Here is an 11,988-nt window from a genome sequence, read left to right as displayed (position 1 = left end):
CAAGAAAAATAAATCCCCCGAGTCATCAACGTATTCAAACTACCGAGCCTCTCTCCGCTGGAGCGTCTCCATTCACAGAAATCCCACAAACCGCCCGGCTCTGCGTGTGTGAGCCGGCTGACAAAGAGCGGCGAGGCTGGGAGGAGAACCGGGCCAACGCACGCCGGGACCAGGTTCAGATGAGGGAATAATACCGGTCTCTGTCCTCCGGTACTCAGTCGGCTTCATGTCTTTTTCACCATCAGCTGATTTTTTTTTTTCTGCTTCTCCTTTATCTAAACCGCATGGAGAGGCGCGTTCACGGTGCACGGCGGCGGAGCCCACTGTCTCGGCGGCGCGCACTGCTGACCGAGCACAGACCTCCACTGAGACTGGGGAACACACATCTCAAATCAGTCGACTATTTCATTAGCAACAAAATCATTTAAGTTAGGTTTCAAGTGTAGGCTAGTTATTTTTGTATTCCCAAAGGGCTACATTTACATTTTTACTTTCTTTTACAAAAACAGAGGGAAAAAAGAAAAACCAACAAAAGAAATTGAATCTGAAAGGAACAACCATAATATTTAAGTCAATATGTAATTGTATTTACAGATAGTAGGTTAGTAGGTTTTCAATCAAAGAAAAATTACTTAAGTTTATAATGTGCTTGTGGCTTTGTGGGCTGCTTCAGGGCAGAGTGGTGCTAAAGTTTAACATGCATATTTGTTGAAAATATCATGGCAGTCTATCCAGAACCACCTGATGGAGAAGACACCTGCTAACCGTTGTCTATCATGCAGATATCAACATATTGTACTTACAAACTGAGCTGTAAACTGTGTAAACTGGTCGTCAGACATCACTTCCCCTCTAGTCTATGACACAATGAGCCAAAAACATGTCTCGACGTGATCCAACATTATCAGAGTCCCAGAGGAAACAATCAGAGTGAGCGTAAACAAACTATTCTGACTTCCTGCTGTTCAAACTGAAGATGATGATGAAGAACAAGTCCTGACTTTTATTTCACTCCCATCAACCTTGTAAGTCAGGGATTTTCTCATCATCATCCTCACTATTCTTATTATGAAAAAACATAAAATAGTAAAGTGATCTAGACGTTCACTTCCCGAGGCTGATGTTTCTGCCTGATGAAGTTGGCCGCAGTTGTACGCTCAGTCCGCAGGCAGACATCTTGCCATCTACAGGACACATCGTCATGAAACTTCTGCATCTCCTTCCTGCTCTCTAGAGGACGATCCCTCTAGATTTAAATGACCTCTGTGACTTTTCCGCCGACCCCACCCTCAGGAAAAACTTTACATTGTTAGAGCAGATAAATCATCAGGATGTGAGCTGGTCATATGGTTGGTTTAATGAGCAGCACTTAAACTTCAGACTCAAACTGACTGTCTGGTGTTTGCCTCTCAAACATGCAGATGTTTGAAAACAGTTTGGTAAACATCTGTTGTGACTTTGTCTCATTAACAACTAATTTGAGGGTTAGCATTGAATTGTTCTGTGTGGTGTAGTATGGTATAGTGGAGGTAGAGTATGTTTTTTATTTTTTTGTTATTATTTATCAGACTTCCTTCTTTTCCTATTTCTATTATTTATAAATCTACCACCAAATAAATAAAAGGATGTTCATCCATTGGATTGTATAATATTACAAAAATAATGTATAATTGTTTTTCAGTAAAGATTGGATGTTTTGTTTTACCTGTCAGAATTACTGATTGTTATCAAAACTGATTTATGTACTCCCGAATAGTGATATTAATTATGTATTGATTATGTGCTCCGGAGTAGATAATTGATTATTCTGAAATTCAGTTCTGAGTCAGTACAAAATTAAGCAAAAAGTGAATTTTCTTGTTTTACTTACTAATTTGTTTTCAAAATAAAACTTTACAACCACAACTGAATTCAATCAACAAAATGGGACTTATACAAATTTACGTCTTAGTTTAGGAAGGATGCTGATTTATCAAATCAGATATGTGCTATAATGTATAGTTTACACTGAAACATATTTAAATCACATATTAATAAACAAACATGTTGTATATATTAATCCTTAAGTAATAAGAGTCCAGCTAATTTTGCCGTAAAATAAATCCCTGATTATTCCTCCCATCACCCAGGTCGCATTTACATCCATAAGGATTCTGGGTAATGTAGTTCAGTCCATGTTAAACATATTAAATCATAATCTTTAGTGATTGAGTTCCACAGAAATGAGGGTCAGGAGTAAATACAATGTCAGTTTATGGTAAACTTCATCAGAAAGATGTCCAGCAGGAGATGGTGAAAACTCCCTGAAGGTTCCTTCATCCATTGATGATGGCGGCGGAGATATGCTGTGGTAGTGTGTAGACAATCAGTGCAAGGAAGAGCGCAAGGATGGCGAGGATGACAAAAGCAATGATGTACTTCTTGTACTTCCTCCAGATGAGGAAGATGAAGGTCTTCATTGGGTTGATGAACCAGGTGAAGCTGGTGGTTGGACGTCTGGAGGGACAATAGCAGATCTTTTTTACAACTGGATTATAATGGACTTTCTCTGGTCACACCAGACTTTAAAGCAGACTCGTGAACCTGTCCCTTAACACTAGTGTGTGTGTGTGTGTGTGTGTGTGTGTGTGTGTGTGTGTGTGTGTGTGTGTGTGTGTGTGTGTGTCATACTTTGGTTTGTCCAGAGGCTCTGGCTCCTTGCGGGCCCGTCCCACAGGATTAGCTTCTGCCTGCTCCAATGTCACCAGCTGAAGTTCAGCTTCCACTTTCCCCTTCATACACACACACACACATAGTTTCAGTGTCACCACAAGCCACCAAAAAAGTATATCTTGTTAGTTAGTTTTTTATATTAAAGCCGGTCAGAAAATGGGTGGGAGTTGTGCAGTTTTAGCCACTGGAGGGCCTTAGGCCGAGTATAACAAGGGCGGCAAAGAATCTGCATATTTTCTAATTTATGGCACCAATTCCCCTTCTCATCCCACCCAAACACCAAAAATACAAGCATTTGTACAGCTGTTGTGTAATATGACATGTTGAACCTTAAACATTGTTGAAATATAGGCCAGATTGAGGTTGCAGCCTCTTCTTTACCATTAACAGGTATGTGTTGCCGCTGCTGTCAATGTACTCGATGTCCTCCTTTCTCAGCTTGCTCCTCTTGTCCTTGCTCTTCATCTTCTTCTTGCGCCCCTTCTTCTTGGCCTCCTCCTTCTCCTTCTCCTCCTTCTCGAAGTCCTTGGCCGTCTTCATGCGGGTCAGTGGCCACCATCCCCTCATCTTCTTGGCGCGAAAGATGGAGAATCGGGGACCAGCCCGATCCTTCGCCATCTCAATCGAACACTTAGTGGACGACTTTGCTGCTCGCACCATGTCGCTGAGACGCAGCTCTATGGAGCCTGGAAGAGGAGGCACACACAAACAATGATGATGGAGGGGAGGAGGGGAAGTGGAAGAGGAGAATGACATGAAATGAATGAACGTATTTGGTCTATGTACAGTATGTTAGATATGGCGAAACTCTTATAGCTCTCACTGCATGAAAAGCATCTCTGAAATGTTCAATTTAAAAGATCAATTCAATCAATTGAAACCATTTATGTTTTACTTGTTTTGACATTAACTGACATTTCTGGGAAATTATTTTAATCTATGCTATTAAAAGTGTTAGAAATAAAATACAATAAAATATTCACTCACTCAGAAAACATGTACATAAAATACATAAAAATAAAATGTAAACTCTTAAATAAACTGATGGTTATGTCTCACGTAATGTTTGTGATGTTACTGCTCTAGTTTTAGTGAAATTTAAATTTGCAGATGCTGCAGATAAATATCTGAGAGGAACAGGGGGTGTTACACTGCTTTTAATTTGAAAATATGTAGGAAGTGTTGTATTCACTGATTTAAGTGTCATTCAGAAAACAAAAAAAGTGATGTGTACTAAAAATAATGAATGAAAACTGCATATCTTTAAAGGATCTTCACTACTACAACGTATGTGCTGTTAAAATAAGAAATATATTGACTTTGTGTGGAAGACGTTTTGAGCGTGGATAGGTAGGCTACAGTACTGTATCTCCACAGTATAAGTCTGTGTCTGCTGTGTCTCACCCAGGAAGTCGTTGGCAGCTATGCGGTCATAGTCCCACACCTGCAGCGTCAGAACAGCCGGCTGTCGAAACTCTGATTCCTCCAGAGAGAAGATGGACTCCTTCTTTTTATAAACCACCTCTTTCTGCAGGGTGAGAAGAGGAGAGTTACTTCAACTTTCCTCCACCAATGAGACTGTGTCGGCAAAATTGCTCTGCAGTGTTATTTCCAGCCACAGTATGAAGAGATGTACCCTGATCATCTAACTAAGAGCCTTGAACAAGCAGTGGGGATAAAAATGTAATGCCATTAAGATCTGGGTTCCTCCTCTGTTGCTATACAGTGGAAATGTGATATTGGTGACAGTATTATATTAACTGATTAGTTGGACAACAAAATAGTCATTGATAACAGTTTTGACAAGTTTGTTTCAATGATTAATGGCAAAAGAAAAATCTAAAAATGGACAGATTAATTAAGAAGAAAAATAATAATTCAATGTAGTTTGAAAGGAACTAGAGTGAAGGTCCAGTGAGCTTCTGTGGATCAGTGGACCTGCTGACCATCAGCTGCTTTTATGGTTGATTTTATGTAAAAAGGTTAGAATCAGGTTTAGGTTTGTGTAGGTGAGTGTAGCGTCCTCTGAAGTTATGTAAACACATTTGTGTGTTTTTACCTCAGTAGGCAGGTAGTCGAAGCGGAACACAAATCTCCAGTTGAAGTTTCCCTCTCCTGTCAGAGAGTTGAAGTGGACGTCCGTCTCCTGTTTGTCTCCCTCCAATCCCTTTATCCATCTGCACAGAGAACAGATCACTAAGCCAGGCAGAAAAATGTCTAAGCAACCATTTAACTACCCAGACCCCCAGCTCCTTCAACAGGTGGAGAGAATCCAAACATTGATAGACTGTAGTTTGTCAACAAGTAGTTACAACTACTTCAAGTAAATATTTATATTTTACCTCACATTGTTTTATTCTGTTATTCTATTCCTTAAAGTAAAACTTCCCTCTGTTAATTATGTTATTTAACTTACAACATGTGATACCCCGACTGGGAATCAGTAGAATGAATACGAGTGTGTGAATGTGTGTGTGTGTGCGTACTAACCCTTTAACATAGATGTCGGAGGATGGTTGGCCAGTGAATGGGTTGACGTCATCCAGAAAAACCTCATCCGTGTTCCAGATGGTAACACGCAGCTCATACCTGATGGCATAACAATAACAAAGTTTACATATTGTAACTCTCTTCTATTTCCATTCTATTGTACCAGCGTGTTGTTCACGTACTGTTCAGGTTGTCGCGGCTTGATGTCAACAGGAGGCGGGGCTGGGACGTCGTTAGGAAACATGTCTACCCACATATGAAGGTAACCCTGCAAGAAACACACACACACAAACTGTTGATGATATTTAGCAATACGTGTAGCATTCTGTTGTTGTTGCTGTTGTTGTTTCAAGGCTTCATTGCTGTTGTTTTGTTGTACCTGTGGCATTCCAGGTTTGTCCTGGTTCATCAGGGACCGAATCTCCACATGTTCTGGGACCAGAGAAACGGCTCCAGGGAGAAACTCACTCATCTCCCCCCAGCGCTGCAGCACACTAAGGGCTGCGTGCTCCTCCATCTCTGCCTCCTCCTCTGGAGATCTTTGGTTCTTCTTTAGCAGACCTGAGCAGAACAACAACAACAAAAGTCCTGTTAGAGCTGTTTATATGACTGTAAGTCACATAAAGACAGGTAGAGTTACTGTATATTTGTGTCCACAGTTCAGACTCTTCAACTCCACTTTGCTGGCCTGTCAGTCCCTGCATTTGTCTCTCTAGCTGCCTGTCTGTCTCTGTCTTACCTTCAGGTACTGCTTCTGGTGGAATTTTGAAGATCTTGTTGAGCACTTTGACCTCAGATGTTCTGTACTCTGGGGATGGGATATTGTTCTTCCTGCAGAGCTCAGCCAAGATGGCGGATGGCTTCTTTGCATCACGCCAGGTGTTGTAACCATCACTACAGAAAAAGAGAGATACGCAGGTAGACAGGTTAGGGTTAGGTTACTAATGTCTGGAACTGACGTGTTGTTCTAGTACTGGTTCTAATGTGTGGTTCTGGTACTAACATGTTCTAGTACTGGTTTGTGTAGGAAAGTTACTAAGCTGTTCTATCACTGATTTTAACATGTTCTAGTATTTACATCTCATGTTCTAATGCGTAGTTCTGGTATTAAGATGTTCTAATACTGGTGTACTGGTGTAGGTCACTCCCTCCTCTGGCTGCCACCCTGTGTAAGACAGTCAGACCCCCACCCTGAAATGTTGTCTCTGAAACAATGGAAGTTTTACCCCAGACTGGATGTAACCACTTTGTGTATTTACACCCTTTGGTTATTAGTGATTTAATCAATTATCTTTGTTAGAGTTTCACCATTTGATGACTGTCTCTAATCACTCTCAAGTGTCTCAAGCCGTTTTCCCACTAAAATTAGCGGGTCGACGCGGGTTTTTTAAACGCGAGTCGACCCGCTAACAATCGGCATTTGGCCCCTTTCCCATTGACCAAAATGAGCCGAGTCTGACCCCCCGCTGGGGGATCAGACAGAGCATAAACCAGTCGCCCCGCTCTCATCCGCGGTGCAAGAGACACACACAGTCATGCCACAGCCGCCCGCCGCGGAGTGTCCGTCCGCCGAGGCAGACTCTCTGGCTGGCTGACCTGGAGCACCAGGACCGCGGAGGACAGCGAGTCTGCTGCGGCCGGATGACGGACGTCCGCGGCACAACACGTCAGTTAAACAGACTGTCGCTTCTTTTCTTTTCTTTTTTTTCTATCGTTTTTGGTCAGTGTTGTTTGATCTTTTGATCCCAGTCTCGGATGAGAGCAGAGCGGAGCAGAGCTTTGTTTTGGTGATATGAGACGCGACCATGGATGTATTATGGACGCGACCGGCGCGATGACGTAGCGTCACGTAACGTCACGTAACGTTCAGTGTCATCACGTAAATTAGCGGGTTGACGCGGGTCTGGCGTTCCCACCAGGTTGTGTCCGAAATCACTCACTCATTCCCTCCTCCCTACTCCCTATATAGTGAATTCAATATAGTGGACTATATAGTGGACTCACTGGTCAAATAAAAAAACACTTTCGGACACTACTCCGCCGCACAGTTAATGACGTATTACGTCGCGTAATTAAAACGTTCCGACAGCGATTGTAACAGCTGGTGCAGGTACCATGGATACAACCATGGCAACGGCCGGTGTAGAGGAGTAAAGCAATATATTCAGCGGTAATATATATATATTTAAGCATCAAAGATGTTCAATCAAACCCACATAGTTTGAAACAACATTCAAAACACACACAGCCAGTGTCACAACTAAGCATAATGTCCGCTAGCTTAATGCTAACGTTAATGTAAAACACCATAGACGGGCTAACAGAAATTAGCATCGCTATCCAGAGTCTGTGGTCAGTTTATAACACTTGTTAGGAAATTTGCTCCGACGTTTGTTGTGGGAGTCTGTGGAAGCCGTGACCGGAAAACTCTGGCAGCCTGGACACATTTACTGAGGCTGCTGCACTACTGCATTGGTAGCTACACCCGTCGTTCTGGACCGGTGTGTTAACGGCGTCGATCCGTGACCGCAATGCATGATGGGATATCTTGCTCCGGTTAGTGACCATCGGATGTTCACTACATTTCGCGGTGAATTGTGGGATAGATTCAGTGCACTATATAGTGAACATTAATAATCACTAAACATTCGGACACCACTACAAAATGGCGTGGTCACTATATAGTGCACTATATAGTGAGTAGGGGGTGATTTCGGACACAGTTCCTGTATGCATGTCACGTGGGCTTCTGCACGGCCACGCCCCTGTAGAGAGACCAGAGGCAGTTTGGAGTGTATTGATTCCTATGGGACAATTTAATGTGAACACCGATTATGATCGGGCCTTTCTCCCCACGGTCACTGAAGCAAATTTTGGACTCATTTTTCACAAGCCACATCTCTTCTGAACAGTTTGACACCAAAATGGTAATTTTCATACGGAGAGATCCGGAGAAAATCCACTTTGTTCAAGACCTGTCTCTGTCTCTACGACACACTCTCGCGAGATTTGGCACAGATCTCCTAGGCAACGTCAAACGGCCGCGAACTCCCGTGAAAATGATTTAAATTATTTTTGGCATGCTAAATATTACTGTTAGTAGTGTAAATATTTAATGTTATCATAAGAAAATATAAATATCTCACTTTCATCTACCTAAAAATTGTATAAATCCACACACACGTTCACAGACGAGGTGGGGTGACGGTTGGCCACGCCCACTTAGAGAGACAGGAAGTGTATACCATTTCATATCATTGGAGCAGCCGCTCATGGAGTATCTTTCCATTTATTGAATATCTTTGGTTCCCACTGCAAGCCGAGCAGAGCCGAGCCGATTAAAGGCGATTTTAACCCGCGTCGCTTGCCGAGTCGTTTGCGTCGACGCGGCTCGGTGCGCCTTTCCCACTGCCACCAAAAGCCGATTGTTAGCGGGTTTAAACGGGTTTTTTGGCCAGTGGGAAAGGGGTATCAGTGCGAGAAGTATAAAGGTGTAGGTGATCATTGTCATATGAAAAGACCCCCTGATGATCAAAGGTCTCCAGATGCGAATGGTATCTCCATGCAAAGTCCCAATTGTTATGTGAATTAGAGGTGTCTCTGTTCTGGTTGGATACTTAAGGGAAAGAGCAAGAACCTCACTTTGAGTTGATGCTTACCAGAGCTCCCACACACTAGGTGTGTCATAGAATTTGTTGATTGTATTTTTACTTTGGATATTTCAATAAATTGGTATGTTAATCTTTTATTTCTAATATTGTCTTGAGATTTTGTTCTAAATAGTTGAGAATCTGTTATTGGATATTTATTTGGTCTTTAGTTATATGGTAAGTTTCATTTGGTAACATTCATACCCTTAACCTCTGAGTTGAATAGAAAAGATTGAGTATCATGTCCTTTAACCATTGAGTTATATTTTATGACCTCTGAATATCTCAACCTAGGTGTCTGGGCTGTTCTTCTATGTTAAGAAGGTCACTGAATAGTTTAAGTCTATATCTGCCATCCCTGAACTAAGTTAATCTAAAAAGATCTTAGTTATATGGTAAGTTTCACTGGACACTATTCACACCCTTAACCTCTGAGTTGGACAGACAAGATTGAGTATCATGTTCTTATACCTCTGAATACTTCAACCCAGACATCAAGGCTATTCTTCTATGTTAAGAAGGTCACTGAGTGGTTTTAATAATCTATACCATCACTGAACTAAGATTGATTCCTGTTTTCTTAACAATAGAATTGATTCTTAAAGTGTTTATATTTTAAATGATTGATTAACTTTTAATTCCACCAATATTTAAGAGTAAAGTTATATTTAAATGGAGTCAGATTAAACGAGTATTTACTTTACTTTATTTTGAAAACCTCATCTTGTCACCGGAAAGACAAGACACGTATTGGGGAGATATTGTTAAATATTGATGAATATTTCCTCCCCTACACCTGTTTGGTTTTCTTTTATTTTGTTTGTCTATCTTTTAATATCATCTTTCATAAAGTGAGGTCATTCTAGTACTAACGTGTCATAGTGAAGAGCTAGACCACAGCAGGCTCTGTGGCGGCTGTAAAAGCGGTTCTCCAGGTCAACCCGTGTCTCGCCAATGACGTCGTCAGACCCCACAAGATCATGGTCCAACACCATGACAACAAGATCTGTCTCCAGTGGGAAAGATACCGTGAGTTCAAACACCCTGAAAGACAAAAGTTGAGCACACAGACGGTCAGAGACAGCTGGACAGGAACAGGTAGGCAGTCAGAGACAGCTGGACAGGAACAGGTAGCGCAGACAGGTACTGACTCTCCGAATGTGGGGTTGAGCTGTTTGGGGATGTATCGCTCCTTGGAGTCTAGACTCTGCTCTCCAATGCGAACCACGAGGTATGGGTCAGCTTTACCATTGGGGTCTGTGGGAGCCAGACTGGTGGCCTGGACACAGGGACAGTTGATATAAAGAAAGAAAATTGTATAATACACTAAAATGTGAGAATAATTTAAACAAAGACAAGCTGTGGATGGAAAGTGGGACAGGTACCTTAATGAGGTAGACTCTTACTAAAACTTTGATTGGTGAATTCTTGGGGATTCCTTTTATGATCTGACAATTGGTGTCTTCCTCATCTCCTGAATCAATTGGATAAACCAGAAAGGAGCCCTAGGCAGAAAGAGTGTAGAATAATGAAGACAAAGTAACAAACTGTGTGAGAGAAAAAACAGCTCTTCACAGTACCTTGTACTTTCCCATGAACCTCTCCTCTTCATCCTCCTCTTCATCTTCAATACTCGCTCTGCCTTTGTACAGTGGGAAGACCTGCAGCCAGTCCTGAAACTGACTGAATTCTGACTCCAGATCACCTCCATACAGCTGAGCACACACACACAGGCAGAAACTTAAAGTAATATGTTTCTGACTTAAACAGGTCCACCAGGGTTCCTCAGTATAGGTTAGGGTTAGTGTGTATGTAAACACACTCATGTCTTGTTAGGAAATTTGTTAGTGATGTCTGAAAATGGGTTGAGATAATGCTCCAACTACTAGAGACACATCTGCCCTCACATTTAACACAGTTGTGTCAGTCTTGACTGACAGATGGGAAAGTAAACCATCCATCACAGTGATCTCACACCTTTAATGTGGCAATCCTCTTGCGTTCAGGAGGCTCAACCTCCACCACGACAACTTCCTCCTCCTCCTCTTCGATGTTTGCCATGGTCAGATTTGCTCCATCTGAACAAAAAAGAAATGGTATCAACACAAACAAACACAACTCTCTTCTACTACCATTGTTTTTTAATCATTTTTTCAAATTTCTTTCTGCTGGAGGTGTTTACTCACACACTTAACTAAACACCACTATACAGCTATGGAATGGACTGGGATGTCAACTGTGAGACACTTTAATTAAAAGTATGTTAATGATCAGAGCTGAACAAATATAAAAACTGTGTAGAACAAAGCTGAGACTTTCTCATAATGTTAGTAGAGTTTTAAAACAGCATAATCAACATTTGAGGAACTGCAGCAGTGTGTACTTCAGCTTGAAGTATTTTCAATTCTCTTAAATAAACAAACAGCAAAATTCATATTATCGTTTATGAAATGATAGAGTTGAACTGCACCTGTCTCTGCTTGTTCCTCCATCTCCTCCTCCTCAGCAGCCTGCACACAATCAAAACATTGCACAGCTGAGTAAAGACCTGATATCTTACTGTAATTATTCTCTTCCCTGTAGCTTAAATATGTAACTTCACATGCTCTTTATAATGAGACTCAGCTTCTTTGACTTGGCATTATTCAATCTTATTATTATTTACAACTAAATTTGTTCTTTATATATTATATTATTAGATACTGTGGTACTCCAGTATTGCAGAAAGGCAGATTCATTGACAAAATTCAAGTGTAACCTGTCTCTCCAGCTCCTCCATTGAAGCATAGTATTTGGACCACCAGTCCAACTCCTCCATATCTGGTGGCTCCTCCTCTAGCTCCTCCCCGTTCTTCCTCAGTTTCCTCAGAGGAGCCTGAGGGCAAGCATCAGCATCAGCATCAGCCCAAACCTAAATCTTATATTGTTTTAAAATGAGTCTGAACAGCTTTGGTTTTGTGTTTTAAACAAAAATGAGAGAACATGGAGAATATTAACATACGTACCTTAACCAGTTTCATTGGGTTGATGGGAATCTTTGAATGTGCAATTGACAGGGTACTGAGTCCGATATCTTTCACTGACATCAGAGTGTTCATCTGCTTCACTAGAGAAACACAAAAAAATGTGTGTGTGC

General features: G+C 41.5%; 1 protein-coding gene across 1 annotated transcript in view; it reads right to left on the bottom strand.

Moving 5' to 3' along the window:
• Nucleotides 1-1,630: 1,630 nt before the first annotated feature.
• Nucleotides 1,631-11,988, bottom strand: part of fer1l4 (fer-1 like family member 4) — a 28,254-nt gene continuing 17,896 nt past the window's right edge. Inside the window, exons 33-49 of the mRNA XM_085776961.1 lie at nt 11,858-11,958; nt 11,611-11,727; nt 11,323-11,362; nt 10,830-10,930; nt 10,433-10,567; nt 10,238-10,357; nt 10,004-10,131; nt 9,726-9,896; nt 5,942-6,096; nt 5,582-5,763; nt 5,385-5,470; nt 5,203-5,301; nt 4,772-4,889; nt 4,117-4,240; nt 3,094-3,398; nt 2,671-2,771; nt 1,631-2,496 (exon numbers count right to left, since the gene is read on the bottom strand). Coding sequence (XP_085633087.1) covers nt 2,316-2,496; nt 2,671-2,771; nt 3,094-3,398; nt 4,117-4,240; nt 4,772-4,889; nt 5,203-5,301; nt 5,385-5,470; nt 5,582-5,763; nt 5,942-6,096; nt 9,726-9,896; nt 10,004-10,131; nt 10,238-10,357; nt 10,433-10,567; nt 10,830-10,930; nt 11,323-11,362; nt 11,611-11,727; nt 11,858-11,958 — 2,264 coding nt within the window. The 3' untranslated portion in view covers nt 1,631-2,315. The remainder of the gene's footprint in view (nt 2,497-2,670; nt 2,772-3,093; nt 3,399-4,116; nt 4,241-4,771; nt 4,890-5,202; nt 5,302-5,384; nt 5,471-5,581; nt 5,764-5,941; nt 6,097-9,725; nt 9,897-10,003; nt 10,132-10,237; nt 10,358-10,432; nt 10,568-10,829; nt 10,931-11,322; nt 11,363-11,610; nt 11,728-11,857; nt 11,959-11,988) is intronic.

Source organism: Trachurus japonicus, chromosome 5 (assembly GCF_045865225.1).
Source record: "Trachurus japonicus isolate A0001 chromosome 5, Traja_1.0".
Taxonomy (NCBI): Eukaryota; Metazoa; Chordata; class Actinopteri; order Carangiformes; family Carangidae; genus Trachurus; species Trachurus japonicus.
The sequence above is the reverse complement of the archived record's forward strand: the minus strand, read 5'-3'. Positions and strand labels throughout refer to the sequence as shown.